Source organism: Camelus ferus, chromosome 7 (assembly GCF_009834535.1).
Source record: "Camelus ferus isolate YT-003-E chromosome 7, BCGSAC_Cfer_1.0, whole genome shotgun sequence".
In the NCBI taxonomy this organism is placed as follows: domain Eukaryota; kingdom Metazoa; phylum Chordata; class Mammalia; order Artiodactyla; family Camelidae; genus Camelus; species Camelus ferus.
In genome coordinates, this window is record NC_045702.1 from 32,029,615 (window position 1) to 32,047,429 (window position 17,815).

Consider the following 17,815-nt stretch of genomic DNA (forward strand, 5'->3'; position numbering starts at 1 on the left):
GTGATACTACTTTTATTTTCTTTAAAAATAAATAGTCCAAGTTTTAATTTTTAATATCAACTGGTTAAGAAATATTTTTATGCTAAAGTTTCAGATTTTTGAACACAGCAGATGATTTAAAATGTCTCTTTGGAACTCATAAACACATGCAACTTTAAAAATTGAGAGTTAAATCTGAAACATGTTGGTGAGAGTAACATGGATGCTATCATATTAAAGGCCTTTGGAGGCGAGCAAGCATAGTTTACACGCCATCGGACCTATTTATAGAGCTGACTCCTTTTTGCAATGTCAACTGTAACCTTATACTTATTTTAAGCCTCAGTGTCTCAAATATCAGCCTCTACTAGTTGTACAGTTCTCCCTTATTTGATATCAGAGAGCCCAATGGAGCCTTCTGAAGAACCTAGTCAGATTAGCAAAGATAACTTTTTAGAAGTTCCTAATTTATCTGATTCTCTTTCTGAAGATGAAGAAGTTAAAGCTACCTTCAGACCTGGTTTCTCCCCTCAACCTAGCAGACGAGGTTCGGATTCGTCTGAAGACATTTACCTGGAAAATCCACCTTCAGGTGCAAGAAGAGTTTCATTTGCTGACACCTTTGGATTCAATCTTGTGTCTGTTAAAGAATTTGATTGCTGGGAATTACCGAGTGGTTCAACTGATTTTGACTTAAGGAAGGACATTTTCCACACAGAAGAATATGTTTTATCTCCACTATTTGACCTGCCTTCTTCAAAAGAAGATCTTATGCAACAACTTCAAGTACAGAAAGCGATACTGGAGTCAACAGAGTATCTTCCTGGGTCTACAAGTATGAAGGGAATTATTCGAGTTTTGAATATTTCTTTTGAGAAGTTAGTATATGTGAGAATGTCCTTAGATGACTGGCAGACATATTATGACATATTAGCAGAATATGTCCCAAATTCATGTGATGGTGAAACTGACCAGTTCTCCTTTAAGATTTTATTGGTTCCTCCTTATCAGAAAGATGGCACTAAAGTTGAGTTTTGTATACGTTATGAAACTTCTGTTGGTACTTTTTGGTCAAATAATAATGGCACAAATTATGTATTGGTTTGTCAAAAGAAAGAACAAGAGCTGGAGCCTGTAAAACCACCGGAAGAAGTTCCTAATAGACAAATAAAAGGCTGCTTAAAGGTAAAATCAAGGTGAGAATATATCTTACATTCTTTACTTTTTATAATCTTAAGATTTTTTAAATGTCATTTTTTATTTTACTGGTTGTAAAAAGTAGCCATTCTGTTTAAAATATACTGTATGTTATGTATAAAACAACCGTGGTAGGCTTTAACAAGGTCAATGCTATTCAAATGTAGCACTGTTATTTCTCCTCCAAAGGTAAGGGAAATATAGGTATAACACAATAGATGGAAGGGGGGGGTGGTGCGTGCAATGTGTATATTGCCTCCATAACCAGTTTAAATTGCTCAAGTTCAAACTATGGAATCTAGATTCAAAACATGTTTATATTGTCTTTTAAATAGTATATTCATTTTCAGTAGTTTTAAATGTTTTTGCCGTACTTCAAAACAATTCTGAATAACATAGAACTGTGTTTCAATATGTGCTCAGAAATTCATAGACTTCCCCCAAAAGCTGTAACAACATTTTTAAGACTGACTGAGTCATACAAGAATGTTTGGAGTGATAACACGTTAAGTTAAATCGTAAGAGCTATGACTTTAATGATAAACTAAGAGAAAAACAGAAGTGTAGGAGTGATGTATGAATTACACATAAACATTTATAATTCTAACCAATGTAACATTATGGAACACAAAGTAGTATAATTTAGAAAAAGTAAATGGAGCAGAATTTTTAAAAAATGACCCAAATAGAAATGAGGATGTTAGCTTTATATATTAGAGATTTGGGATATGACCCCTCATTAGTAACCTTGATCTCTTATTAATATGAAAAAAAACAAAACAAAAACAAAAACAAAAACAAAACAAAAAACACCAAACCCTGGGTATTCAGCTCTCTCCATTGCAGGCCGGCTAATTTCCATGACAGTAGGCTAATAGGTAAAACATCTAGGAGGAGATGGACCACTCCTGTTCCTCAGAGTTACCCAAAGGAAAAACCCACCAGGCCTCACCAGCCACAGGCAAATGCTTGCTTATCCTCAGGGTGGTTCATTCTAACTGTCCTTAGACCCAAAGATTCTAGTAACTGCACCAGAAATAGTGTCATGTGATGGAAAGGAAACTGTATTAGGATTCAAGACTCCCAGATTCTAAGAGGCATTAAATAAAAACATAAAGAATAACACTGTGACATTTTTAACCTCTTATATTTTAATGCCTTGATCTATTTATATGCCAATAAATAATAACCACTAAATGTGCTATTCTAATGGATTAATGAACTAAATAATGTAGGTGGAACAGTTCAATCACACAAAATACTTCAATTTTCATTATCCTTTAAGGTCATTTGAAAGATTGGTTTACCTGACTTTGTCAATTATGCCAACTTTCTTTGTCCAAATAACTTTCTCAGGTTTTAATCAATGCTACTATGAGATAAAATAATCATAATCTCTATGTGTTAAAGTAATAGTTCTGGTGTTTATGAAATTACTTAGCAACATGTTAGCTATGTAGACAAAATAAGTTCAACACTATTTAAAAAGCTAATTTGTATACATAAACATACACATATTAACTACTTCACAAATGAGATCATCAGTGAATACCTAATAAACAGGCTGCGACTTGCCTTATATGTTAAAGAAAAGCAAAACTTAGAAAAGGCACAGCCTTATTGTCAAGAGACCTTATAAAAGAAGTCCTGTTCAACTCTGGATTTTTCTGCAGGCTAGAAATGCAGCTTTAAAATTACAAGCATTACATCTGAACTATGGTATAGACAGAGGAGTCCTTCGATGGACCAAACATGATACCAAATACAAAAACAGGGTAACTGCTAGGGCTAATCTACACCAGTCATGACAATATTGAAACTTCTCCTAGTCTAAGATATGTATAACTAGATATATATTCATACACATATTTGTATTCAGAACAGTAATCATTGGACTCATAGCGGACACCATTCAAGTTTTAATATTGCTTTGGGGAAAAACTTGAGAAGAACTAAACCACAAAATGGTCTAAAGGCCTGTAAAGTTTCCTAATGAGTTATAAAAATGGAAAAAATCTCTCTCCTTCAAAACCACAAATACATTTTCTGCACTTCTATAACTTAAAAATGACCAACATAATTCAAACCACATTTTGAAAAAAAGCATTTGCCTCTGGAGGAGGCCTTTTGTGCTGAGTTTCAGTCCAACACGAATTTTTACATCTGATTTATATACCACTCAAAATGGAGTGTATAAAGGAAATCCTGACAGATCCGTGGAACAGCATGTGCCATAATAGAATATTTATACAGCTTTTCCATGATATAATTTATATGCAATGGGGTTTCAAATATTCCTAAAACTCACACAAGAGAGCATTATCAAATTTCTAAATGAATATTGCAGTTGGATTTCATTGTGAAGAATTTGGTTAGGGAAAAATTGCACACCTTATTAGTGTTCTTTTATAAAATGTCTACTTGGCTAAAGCAAAAATGAACTAATACTTATTTGATCAAAAAGTTAAAGCTTCTAAAATATCTTCCTCCTTTCAAAAGTTTACAGAATCTAAATGGGTCTGTTTTGAGCATTTCCACACTTTCTATGTAACTTAATTTGGAGCTCACTTCTTTGAGAAGATAAATACAAAAGAGAAATGTATGTGAATTTTTACTTCAAACATGCATGTAGATTCATAATACTGTGTAATATAAATCAAAGTTAAACTGAAAATAGGTCTGTCTTAATGAAGAGAGTAACAACTAACCTGAATTTCTCTTAAAACCAAAGTTAATTTGCTATCAGGGTCCCAGAGACTGTATCTTCTGAAAGTCTTAATAACCCCTTCTAATGAACCACAATAACATATTTAGTGAGGCAGGATTTCTTTTCTGTCAGTTACCCCAGGCCTTATGTTTTCTCTATGGAGCTTTTTTTTCAGGTCAGAGATTGCAAATCTCCACATTGATGTGGTTGTTTGTTTTCTTTCTTATTAATCTATCCACTTTGGACAGAAAGAAATATTTAGAGGGAGAAGACAGAGTTTGTAACTCATAGGCATGTGACTGAGAGTGACCCAAATGTATTTAATTGCACTGAAAGGCATGCATCAGGAGATACCTGCTGAGTGTCACCACATATGTGGCCCTGGGGTATGTGTTAGCAAACAAACTAAGCAGATTTCTGATCTACATCTCATAGGCATTATTTCAAAATAAACTACCAAAAGAATTAAATAACATTAAATGTACATAGATAAATAAGCTAAAAATAGCATGCAGAAGCAGTTAAAGTTAAAATTGGGGGCTTCAGAGTTACACGTATCTGGGTTTAAGTCCAAGCTGCACCACATGCTAGCTGTGTGACGTTATGCAAGTTAAACTTGGTACCTCTTCTGTTAATTGTGAATAATAATGGTACTATCTCAAAGAGATTAAGATTTCCATAAAGTAATACACATAAAGTTTTGGCACTGTGTCTGGCACATAGTAAATTATCAGTAAATGTTAACTCCTATGAAAATACAAGGCTAACTCTAGCTTTAGATGGATCTGAAAAACCCTAGAAAGGCTCAAACTGCCCAACAGTTCCTCTCCTCTTTCCTTTCAGGGTTTCTAAATTTTCAGCTTTAGAGAGACATTTCTTTGTCTTTTGCAGGATTTTAACCAACAAGGAAACCCCACTGAATAGTAAAATTTTTGAGATGTGTCATCTGATATCTGAAACATCTTAAAGGTGGAAGAGATCTTAATGACTATGAAAATTTCCACGTTTAATAGATGAAAAAATGGAGGACCTGGTCAAAAGGGGTAAAAATGCACTGATTCTGGCATTGAACGGGCACACATGTTAATCCCAGTTAATACATGCCTAATAACTATGTGACAGGGACATATTACTTTAATTCTCAAGTCTCAGTTTATTCATCTGTAAAATAGGGGTAATAATGCCCAATGTTATAATGATTAAACTAAAGTAAAATGAGATTATATTTTTAAAGCTTCTAGTAAAGTGTTGGGCACATATAAAGTCGTCACCAAGAGCCACATATTAATTGCCATCATTACTATCAAATCGTGTTCAGCTAACTAATTTCTTGCTTCTTGGACTGTGTTATTTCTCCTGACATCACAGTCTTCCTTGTTCAGGTTTCAGAACTCATTCCACAAGTGTTTATTAGGGCCTGTGTGTCAGGTACTGTGTGGTTAGGCACAAGGCTGGAAACATGACCCCGTAGAAAGGAGAGGCCCCAAGGGAACAGGCCTCACAGGGGGCTAAGAGAAGAGGGTGGGGAGAAGAGAACACTGAACCCAAGCTCAGATTCTTTGGGTATACACAGAAAGCCATGGATAAAAAATGAAAACCACTTACATTACATTTCAGGTTTTCTCGAATCCATGATCTATAACTGATCTTGTGTACTGGCCAGGGGACTGACCTTTTCAGCATTATTTTTTTTTTTTTCCCTCCCAACAGCTGCTAAATGTATGTTCCCAACCATTGGGTACAAAGACTGACTTCATCTGGTTTTGTATTTTATTAAGTGAAACCAATTTATTATTTTAAGTAATGAAACGACATGATATAGGTGTTGGATGGTATTTATAACTTGGCCAGGTGAATGCAAATAAATTCCTGAAAGATTTCAATGCCAAGGGAAAAAAAGCGATCAGTCTTCAATTTTTGTACCTGAGGAATAGAACCCAGGCACATTCACGAACGGCAAAGAGAGAGATACTTTGTAAAGCACAACTTTAAGATTACAGAAAGTTTATCTTTCAGGGTGGTAAAATTGTTAAAATGAGGCCAAGAAAAGCATTGGAAAATGGGGCATAAGGTATGGTCATGCAGCGTGTTCCAGTCAGAGCCATAGGATTGTGAGACTTCCTTAATTTACACTTACAGTATAATCTGGGATCCTGGAAATAGTCCAAAGACGTGTAAATAGGCCCCGCGAGGCCTTTAGGATTTAATGTATTCTGTAACTAACCTGTTTTGAGTCCACACTAATTGTGGAAGCCTGGTCTGTTTAAGGGAGGAACCTCTGGCAAGGCCAGACGGTAACATAAAACACAGCTGCACAGGACCCGTCAGGAGGACTGTTTGGAAGCTGCCAGCTGGTTGACAGCAAGAAGCCAACTAGCTTAGGGTTTCCTTGGAGATCTACTAGGGTTTTGTGGCTTCCTGATTTTGTGGAAATTCATACCCCTCTAAGCCTAGACTTTCGCTGGAGGAGTTCTGGACCTTTTCTGAGAGAAGAAGAAGAGCATCTCATCACTCAGGGTTTCTCTCAAGCTCTAGCTAAAGGGGATCTTGGATGCCAGGCCTCTCGTGGACCCTCTGGGATCTCTACAAGCCTATGTTCCCACCTGAAGCCCATGTGCAGCCTGTGAAAACGGAGCAGGGCCCAAGATTTCTGAGCCAATAAAGCTCCAAGGAAAAAATTGTGAAGCAGGATACTTAAGTTTTTTCACCTTCTTTGACTCTTGTGACTCTTGTTCCTGTTCCAAGGTTTTACCCCAACATCCCAGCAAGAATAATATAAGGAAAGTGACCTCCTCAGTGGCAGACACCTGAGGGGGGCTGATTGCCAGTGACTTGTCAGACTTAAAAGATCATACAGATATAGGTGTGTGTGTCTGTGTGTTTATATGTGCATGCACACTTCTATATAATACACACACACACAGAGATTCCTCTCCTTAAATGCAGACACCTCTAGGATGGAAGGGAATATCTTTACCTTACACTCAGTTAAAATTAGCTGCACAAATGGGCTTTGGGTTTGGACTGAGACAATGGAAATGGCTAGGTTTAGAGCAGAGAGCACACTCTGGGATACAAGGCAGACTTGAGTACAGACTGGTAGTCAGGTCTGGAGTGTGTATGTGTATACGGGAGGGGAGGAGGATTCTAAAAAGAATAAGGCATATTGGAAACAGCATGGGCTTTAAAATAGGGCAGATCTGGGCTTTCATTCTAACTAATTGCCGTGTGAACTTGGATAAATTACATTTTGTATCCATCTTATTCATGTAATTTCTACTTGGCAGAGTTTCTGTGAGAAATAAATTTGCTAACATGTATTAAGTCTCTATCCCAGTTGCTGACACTTTGTAGATTCTCAAAACAGCATTGGTGATAAATTCCAAATTTTAAAATCTTGTATGTCGCTAGTCCAATGCCCAAGATTCATGAAGGAGTATTTTTTCCCCTCAGTATCATACCTGCTGCCAGGAGCCAGGTTGGGTTCAGTAAGTTTTTGCGTACTAACCAGGGACTAATACTTCATGGCATTGCTTCTAGGGGGAAAAATGATTTCCAAATTCCAGCAACTTCCGGGTTACAAAAAATTTGGAACATCAACTTTTCATAAGTTGGACACTAGCTTTTTTTTTTTAAAATGAACTACATGTTTTTTCTTAAGGTAGTTCTTCTTAAGATGGTGTTTGTGGAAATAACTGAGTTGGCTATACAGTTTCACCTTATCATCCCCGTACACCTATGAATAGAAGATGAAATTTAATTTGAAATAATTATATACCACTGCATTTTGGTCATTTCTTTGTTCTAAAGCATTTGATGTATCCCACCACTACATAAAAGAGAAAAAGCTCCTCAGGACACATCTCTCAGATCTTTTCAGGTTTTCATTCTGCTTCTCTAATGGCTTTTGCTTGGGTAACTGGCATGGTAGTATTACTATCTATGATATAAATGATAACTAGTTTTTTGAAACAATCATACCATCCTGCTGTTTAAATATGCTATAACAAGTAGAAATAGATTGCCAAATTGGACTATTCTACAGCATTGTTTAGCGACAGAGACCAACTGGACATTAAACAAACCCGTCTTGGAAAATTTTACCATTCCCTCCCTCTCAAGTTACTCTGAAAATGGTGTCTTTGTTGTACATCAGACCGTGCTATTCCAGTCAAAACTAGAAATGGAATTCTAACATCATAAGACAATGAATGTCCCATGTGCAGTTGTGGATCTGAATTTCATTTACCCCTTCTGAAATTTGCAGTAGTAAGAACAGATCAAAATATCCCCCAAATTTACATCTGTAAAGCATGCCAAATTGTAGATGTTTTTCCTATTTAACACTGATGGCACTCTGTTTCACAGAATTAAACCATGATAGAAAGCTAACCTATTGACTCTAGATCTGTAAGAAAAACTACTGTGGATGCCTTCACACAATCACAAATTACACAGAACTGCTCAGGTCACTTTCAGTTCCGTAAGCCAGAGACGAAATGAAGCTGAGTATTTTCACGTCTTACTAACATCTCCTTCTGAGGATTAATGTTTATAAATAAATGTATAATGTATCATTACAACTTGAATCTCTTGACTATTTGCCAATGGCTACTTAAATCTCTTGAGTATTTGCCAATGGCAAAATTGCACAGAATTTTAAAATTACATTTGGGTACAAGCAGAAAAAAAATATGATCTTCACTTATAATCTTGAGTAAGTGTATAAGACTATTATGTTTAGTGTAAATAAAGTTATAATCATGGTCTCCAATGTGAAGACAAGCGCTTGATTTCTGAACAGTCTTCACTGAATTGCATTGTAGGAGGCGCCATCCAATTCGATCCTTTGCTTTCAGGCAGAATTATTCTGAAAACCACCCAAGCCAAATGTTACACATTCTCTTCTTAACCATCTCCTGGGAAGACTTTGTTCTTCAGTAGTGTATTCTGTCGAGGAGTAATATGTCTTTCATAAGGCCATTCATGCTAGTCTATGTTTTAATCCTGTCATTTGTTTGCTCTGATTCTCAATGGAATTAAACACTGGGCTCCCTATCCTTACATTCTAATTGTGTTGAGCGCCATTACACTGTTTCTGTGACTGATGTCCATTTCCCATGTCAACTGACCAGCCCTGATAACTTTAGATGTACCCTCCTGAGTTCCTAATTAGTAAACTAATAAACCAGTTTGCAGTATTTCAGCACAAAAGTCAGAGAAGAAAAAAGGCATCACCAACTCGTGGATGATGTTACTATTACAAGGAAGGTGCGTTGCCAGAGCTAATGTACCCAGGGCAGCTGAGTGGTCACTACGCTAGCTAAGAAGTTCTTCCAGTCCTGCCCTCTAGCTTTGCACCCTGAGTACGGGACTCCTATGGGAATCAGAGAAGGAAAGGAGACTTTATTTTACAAAATTATAAAATTGAAAGTACTTCAGAAGATCACTCAGTTTATTTCTCAGTCTACTTAAAAAGATAACTGTATTAGAATTGCTGAATAATTTTGGACAAATAATGAATAATTTTGAATAATGGTCACACTACTTTCTAGAAAACTAAGTTTTAATAAAATTTCATTCAATAATATAATTGTGTAAGTACATTGAAAAGAATTTTCAAATAGATCTGTAAAAATCAAATGTAATATAGACTAGCTGAAATTTAAACTGTGTTATCTTTGTAGAAAGGTTAATACTCTGTCTACATGCAGAACTCATTTGAATGTATGTTAAAATTATTCTGCATGTGTGCGTGTACATTTTTAACTAAAAGCTATTATTCTAAGCAGTGAATGCATGTAGAGGACTGGTGCAGTCAACACAGTTGATAGTTTCTTTAGTAAACTGAACAGAGGGAGCAGTGTAAGTAACGTCGCCCACCTACATTCAAGTTATCCTTAACGCGTTGCTTTTCTGCATGAAAAAAATATATACACGTATATATGAGCTTTTCACTTAAAACTTGTTTCTTTCACAGATGCATGTGTGTGTGTATGTAATGCATATAATAAAGACATTCTTCAAATAGTTCATATTTTATATTTTTTGTATTAATAATATCTCATTCAAAGCTAACTTTGGCAAACCAACTTAAATTTTAGACAATGGCAGTTACATGAACATTCAAGGCATTTGTTTATAAATCTCTTAAAACTGGAGTAGTTCAACAGGACTACTCCTGTGGTCAATTTATACATGTTATGGGATTTGCTTCTGTCCCTTCATGGCTTTGCTATGCTACCTTTAAATTACCAGCATTTCTGGCAGTATCTTCCCATGGAGTAGCTATTCCTATGGTACAAAATAAAACACTTTTCTTTAAATGAGAAGGTTTGCCATGTTTGCATCTGATGCAATTTTTTTTATGGGCAAAAAAAAAAAAAATTAACATTCAGCGAAATGTACTATGTATCAGATATTTTTAGTTGGAAGGAAGAGGACTTTTGTCATATATCCCTCTATATCTGTTTAGTCAGAATGTTTCCAGTGGTGACCTTTAAATGGTGGTCTTTTCCCACACTGTTAGCAGCTTTTATGTGTGTGCCGTCTTCCCAGCTGGACTGCAAGATCCTTGCTGGTCAGGAATGATGGATTAGTCCAGGCGTTAATCCCCACTGTGACTAACAAAAGGTCTTGTGTGGAAAAACTGAAAAAGTATCAATTTAAACCTGATAACTGCAAAGCCTGGTAAAACCCAAAAGTATCCATTCTGAATAATTAAAGAATGAATTATGATTATAGTTCTAATGATGAATGCTTTCATTGTTTTCACAATCATTAAAAATTGGGTGCCTAGGTGCTTCCTGGTCATCTCCGTCTGGATATCCAGGTGGCAAATTAATTCCCTTACGTCCTAAACCAAAGTTACATTTCCCTTCCAATCCTAATCCCTCTTCCTTAATTCTGTGTTTTGTTTAAAGTCATAGTCATCATCCCAGTCATGCAAATAAGAAACGTCAACATAAGTACTGATTTGTCTACTGCCAAGTCCTGTTAATTCTAAACTCATATTCTGTTCTATTGCCATAGAAGTAATGATTATTCATTTGATTAAAAATAAACATCATTTTAAAAATTAAGAATAGAATAGAATATACAAAGTCCATTTTTACATAGTATAAAAATGACAGATAAGAGGGAAATTTGTCTCTGCAATAACTGCATATTTGTTGTTTAAATTGACTCAAATTGAATATAGAATTGAACACATTAACCATATTAACATCTTGTAGTCAATCCAAATTTAGATGATTACTTTCAAGTTGAGAAATAAATTAATATAATCTACTATAGGATACTCTAATTATGTAGTCTTTCCTTCTTTCCTGTTTCTTTGAGTCACTACAATGCTACTATTCTGTAATGTTAAGTAATCTTAACATCTCAAATAAAAGAAATATTCATTGGTCAACTTTTGGCTTCCTCCATACCACAATCCAGACCAGTGAGACCAGAGAAAAATCCAACAGGCTGAATAATAAAATACCAAAGTCAGATATCGTGTGTCCACTGATTAGAACTGAATTGTTCATTTTTTATTTTTGCCAGAGCCAGAGACAGGGCCAGGGCCAGGGCCAGGCCAATACTCCTGTTCGTTCTGCTGCTGCTGCTCATGGCACTCACTGATTCTGACGTCTGTGGATTCTGGGCCTGGCTGTTGTTCTGTCTGCTTTTCCTTACCTTAATGACTTCCTTTGACTGGGTCTTTTGCCTCTACCAGATTCCTACTGTGTACCTAAACCTAAACACCTAAACCACTGTCCTCTCTGTCTTGAAATTGCGGAATGCTGGTCTTTGCTTATATGAGATCACAAAAACAAGGAGAAATAATGCAATGCATGTAAAGGTTTAACTGCAAAACCTACGAAAAGGTAGTGTGATTAATCTGCTACAATCTTATCAAATGCTTAAAAAAATTATTTTGATATAATTTTACATTTAAAGAAAAGTGACAGGAATAATATGAAGATTCCCCATATTCCTGTATACAAATGTTTTAAAACTATATAAAAGGAGTCCAGTTGCATTGATTCTTGTAGGCATAAGCATTTACCTGTGAAAATCGTAAGCAATGGTAACTTTCTAATTTGTAGTTAATTTTTGATTTTTGCACAATACAAACTACATTTAAAGTATTTAGTGAAAATACTAGCAAACTCAATTAGAAATAGTACTATTATAATTATAATGTTTTCTTTTTTAAAATTATATTATTTTTCTTTTATGATATAAGAATTGGGAAACAAATATATATATAGAAAATTAGCATAAATTATTACATATTTTATGTGACAAAAATAATAATATACCCCATCTATAATGACATATCAGGTAACTCTCACATCACTACCCTCAAATAATATCTCATAGTTTTCATTAAGAGTTTTACTATAAATTTCCCAATATCCTAAAATTTTCATTGTACAAAACCTGAGGTTTCTATCCAAAGTATAAATATATTATTGAGGTTGGTAACACATGGCATTTGTAAATAGTTAATGTCCACTCTCTCAGAAGAAGTGTTTTAATGAAAGTAAAGTTTTATCATTTCTATTTGCTGTTGTTCAGTTAACTCTCAGTATACAAATGTGGTTGGGTTCCTACTGCAAATGGCACTTGTGAGACTGAATTAAACAATTTCTGGGGAAAGCTTAGTTATTGACCAAGCACTCTGGAGGAGTAGTCTTTTTAGCACAACAGAATAAACTTGTCTGTAACTAGTTGTAATCTCTGAGGAAATTATTTTTTTTGAAAACCCTTAAAAGTATGTTGGTGTGATTATGAGTCATTTTTTCTGTGTTATTATTCAATTCCTGGGGAATTCCTTGACCACTTATGGTAATTCTGGATCAGTCTGCTTCCATTCTGTTAATTTTGTATCTGAGAATCTGTAACATTTGTCAGAATCTGTCTACAAATCAGGTGGGACTCTAATTTCATGCATGGACTGTAGCCCATCAACAGCTTTAATTCATGATATTTTACTACTTTAATAAGTGAGCTTGTTCTTTTATTTAAAATTTTCCAATTATATAAACTTAAGGAATGCATGTTTGATATCTCTCTCTATTATTATTTCTTAAGTGATACAAATTGTCTCCCATTAGATCCCTTTTATGCACTGCAGTCAACAAAGCTAGTCCCATTTCATGTAAGAAGAAATTTAGGCAAAAGAAATTTATTTTGTTAAGTCCAGGAAATACATAAGAGGAGAAGCTGAGTTTGTGTCTTTAAGTCTCTTAACTCCCTAAGGCTCTGAACCACAGGGCCTCAATAAGTCAGTTAACCACCAAGAAATTATGGAGTTCTTGGGGTGGGGGTATAGCTCAGTAGTAGAGCATGTGCTTACCATAGGCAAGGTCCTGGGCTCCATCCCCAATACCTCCATAAAAAAAGTAAGTTACATTTAAAAAAAAAGAAAAAGAAATTATGGAGTTCTTATTTTATGTTGAACTCTTCTAGGTAGCTTCTATCTTTAAGCATTATTTTGGTTAAGGAATAATATTTATATGCAGAGAAGTTAGCTATCAACACAGTATGTGCCAGATGGAATGACACATACTCAGAGGAGAACATTGGAGATACAGAGCAGCAGGCATTAGGGAAAGGACTGTACTGCAGGTTGCCCTGATTAGGGACAGCATTACAAAGGATTGAACTTGACGTTGAAATGGTAAAACTTGGGTAGGTGAAGAAGCATCAGGAGACTGTTTACACAGAGTTAAAAAATACTTCTGGACATGGCAGCAAAAAAGATAAGTCAGAGGTTTTGTTAGTCAGTCATACTGCCTGGAATAGAAAGAATTGTGGGCATCAAAATTGAAAAACAAGGTTGAAAAAGAATTGCACAGTCTTGCTAGACCAAGGATTTTGAACTTTAGTCCCTGTGCTCAGGGTCAAAGTACTATTTTAGTTATATTAATCCAGAAAGTATATACAGAATAAATCAGAGCGAAGAGCAATGTATGAACTAGGTCAGTGTCAGTAAGAAGGGATATTGATTTTCTATGGTCCTAACCATTTTTACTTACTATCTCTGTATGTTGGAATGTTTAAAACATAGGTTTGATCTTTTTCACATTATCAATATTAATTATTGAATTCTGCTATAGGTCATCTTTAATGTAAACAGGTGTGTGTTATGGCACTAATTTTTAGATCTTTCTATACTATTTCATGGGAGATTTATTTTACTACTCTGATGATGCTTAGGGTAAACTCATTTTTATAATTGTTTTTGATCCAAATTCTTCCTTCAAAATCTAAGGTTTATGTTTGAATTTAGTGAAAAAGGTTAGGCCGGGCCTCTCAATCTCTCCTCTTGGATGGATACATAGAAATTACACTAGTATGCTTTTTCTATATATTGATGACCTCAAGATTGAGACAGTATGGCTCTCAGTTCACATGAAAGAAAAAAATCATCAAATATCATCAGTAGCAAATCTCTTACTATGCTTTTCAGCTTATGCATTTATAGAGAGTAAAAAAAAATCAGTGGCTAGAAGAATTGGACATAGGATCTTCATACATTCAACAAATATTTATTGAACACATACTATGTGCCAGGTATTATTCTAAGCACTAGGGATACATCAGTGAAAAAAGGACAATCCCTTCCTTATGTAGCTTACATTTTAATGGAGGGAAAGCTAATAAATAAGTAAACATAAAGAATAAGCAAGTTATGTTAGACTATAACAAACACAAATGAGAATATAAAAAGCAGAACAGCATAAGAAGAATAGGAGTAACGACTGTACTTCACTGAGAAGGTGACAATTGATCAGACTTGAAGAGAGTCAGTCATGAGGAAATCTAGGCAAAGAGAATTTCATGCTCAGCAAAGCAGCCAGTGCAAATATCCTAAGCAAATTCAACTGAAGGACCTCCCCTTCTGTTTGCATTAGATTCTCATGCTTCTTAGGTCTCCTATAAACCCCTGGGCTTATTTTCCACAGGACCAGTCAGTCCCTACCCACAAGGTCTCTGAGAGAAAGGGGGAGTGCAGGGTTTATCCTTGACACCAAACTCTTTTAGGTCCATCCTTTCCACTGCAGTTTTGTCTTAGTGAAGGTGGAGTTGTGTTATAGTTCATCTAATCAAAGAAGAAATTCCATTTCTTTCTCTTTCAGGAGATTTAAACAACTAGTGTCCTTGGCAATATACTTTATGACAATACACAATAACTATTTGGGCAATTTGCCACATAGTACAACTGGAAAACATTTTACTAGCCCAGGTCTCAATCTTCAGAAGCATGATCAGTTTCATAATGAGCAATACAGTTGTTAAGGTAGAAAAGATTGTCTCTTACTCTCAACAGCATCTAGATTTCCTTTCACTTAAAAAAAATTATTTAAATTCACTGATGTATGGGTTGGCAATTCCCATGATGAATAAAAATTAATTGCTTTGTAGACCTAAAAGTGGCAGACGTATAATACCTACAAAACTTACTTTAATGCTAACCTGTTTGATTATGTATATCCTCTCTTCCTACTCCACAGAAAAATCTTAGTAGTAGAATTTTTTACTGAAGGATTTATTTTCACACTGACAATACTTTGATACAGTAAAAACCAGTGTAGAATAGTAGTATAAACCATTATTTCTTAAACATGGCTGTACATAGGAAGGGGAAAAATAAGGCACTCATACCCAGATCCTAGTATAAGACCCTAATTTCATTGGTCTGGGGCAGGTTGCAGGCATTCACATTTTTAATAAGCTCCCTAGGTGATTCTGATATGTGCCAGTGTTGAGAATGATATAAACAAAAGACTAAACACAGGTGTTCTGAGTTATAATTTAAAAAAAAAAACCAAATTGAAATCATTTAGTCTCAATATGCACCAAAAGATTAATACTGTTAACCAAAGAAAAAATTAGCAAATAAAATAATATTTTTGCAAATATGGCATGACGGATTTTTAAGCATTAATAATAACATTAAGGACTGTGGAAATTATGATGCAAAAGGTACGCTTTATAAATAATACATTTATTAAAGAAACTTTGCCCCATCATTTGTGATGCCTTGGGGAAGGGGAAAAAGACACATTAAATAGCATGGTAGAGTTAATTTCCATTTAGAATGAAGGAAACTTTCAGAAAGTATTTACCTTTCTTTTTGAAAAGTATATATTTTGCAATTCAGAAAAATCCAATTTTAAATATGATCTGTAATCATATTATAGGAGGATCTGATCTTTTTCCAGTCTGAAAAGCCCATGTATATACACAGTTGCTATTGCCTTCCCTGAGTTTGAGCTATGGATCTTACTACAGTTGATCCTTGAACAATGGGGAGGTTAACGATGCTGACCCTCTGTGTATTTGAAAATCTGAGTATAACTTGCAACTGGTCTTCTGTATGCTTGATTCTTTGTACCCATGTTGACAAAAGTTTGCATAATGCAGTTCAAACGTGTGTTGTTCAAGGGTCAACTGTATTTTCTTCTCTAGGACTCTGTGTTTCCTTAGGCATGAATGGTACAATTGTGATTTTAAAATGCCAGCTTTCATTTATCCCTTTTTAGGCTATAAACTCTATGAAGGCAGAGTTGGTTCAATCTCAGATTGTGCTAGTGGTTTAACTTCTAGCATGATGCCTAGCACAGACTGACGATTTGTGGAATGAATACACATTGAATTTTGTCCAACATTATTCTGATAGCATGATGTCCAATAGAAGGACTGAATCCTTTTAAAATACTTTATAGTGGTGTTCTTTAGAATGTTGACTGTAAAGTCTTGTGCTGCCTAGTTAAAAGTGTGGCAGACAGCCTCATCTCTGGCAACATAACTGCATCCCTGCAGGATTCAACTTTCGCACCTGACTCCTTCAGCAATCCCAGCCTGTGGCCCACCTTCTTTAGTCACCTGTTCCTCGTCTTTCAGTTCATGTCTGGTTCTCAACTTGTCCTTCCCAAGCACTGTATTGCTCTTCTATTAATAGCTAACTGTGCTCTGTCTTAATGAGCCCTTCACACTTCATCTTCTTAGAATTTCCTGGTAATGAATCTTGCTGTATTTAATCAGGAAACCAAAAGCCTTCAACTGGGAGAGCCACCTTGGCACTAATGAGCTTCTCCTGAATACTCCACCTTTTCTAGTGGAAGCCTCCAGAGGAATAAGATGGTATGTGTACTTTAAGCTTCTTAATTCAGTCAGACTTCTTTTCTTGAATCTATAGGTTCATTTACATCATCTCTGAATCTGCTTATAATCTACTCCAGTCTAGAACTTGGCTAGGACCAATAACTGGCGGATGTTTTCTAGCATTTAGTATTGAAATTAACATGAGCAAGAATGTGAAATGCAAGTAATTCCATGTGATAATTATATTAATAAAGATTATTTATGTTAAAAATAATATTGCTTCCCACTTAAAGAGTTTTAATCAAGTAGATTCTAGGATCTTTGCAAGGTAGCAAAGACCTTAAAGCTAATTTGAAAATTCTGTTACTTGGACATCATCCAAATTAAGCACTTTTACACTTAAAAGAACGCAATCAAGACCATGAAAAAACAACCTACAGAACGGGAGAAAACATTTACAAATCATGTATCTAATAAGTAAAATGTCCAGAAGAACTCTTACAACTTAATAATAAAAAGACAAACCAATGTTAATATGAGCCAAAGATTTGTTAAGCATTTCTCCAAAGAAGATATACTAATGACAAATAAGCACATCAAAATTACTCAATGTCGTTAGTTACTATGAAAATGCAAATCAAAACCACAATGAAATATCATTTCACACCCACTATAATGATTACGATAAAAAAGATAGACAATAAAAAGTGTCAGTGAGTATGTGGAGAAACTGAAATTATAGAATTACCATAAACCCAGCAATTTCACTTTTAGGTATCTCCCCAGGGCAAGTGAAAACATATGTCCATGCAAACACTTATAGGT

General features: G+C 35.1%; 1 protein-coding gene across 2 annotated transcripts in view; it reads left to right on the top strand.

The window, feature by feature from the left end:
* Positions 1–344: 344 nt before the first annotated feature.
* The window catches only part of PPP1R3A (protein phosphatase 1 regulatory subunit 3A), a 36,131-nt gene continuing 18,660 nt past the window's right edge, over positions 345–17,815 (top strand). The window contains exons 1-2 of one of the 2 annotated variants that reach the window (XM_032483656.1): positions 345–1,175; positions 16,931–17,029. In XM_032483656.1, the coding sequence (XP_032339547.1) occupies positions 388–1,175; positions 16,931–17,029 (887 nt within the window). In that variant the 5' untranslated portion in view covers positions 345–387. The remainder of the gene's footprint in view (positions 1,176–16,930; positions 17,030–17,815) is intronic. The other variant, XM_006184675.3, reaches the window with a different exon arrangement.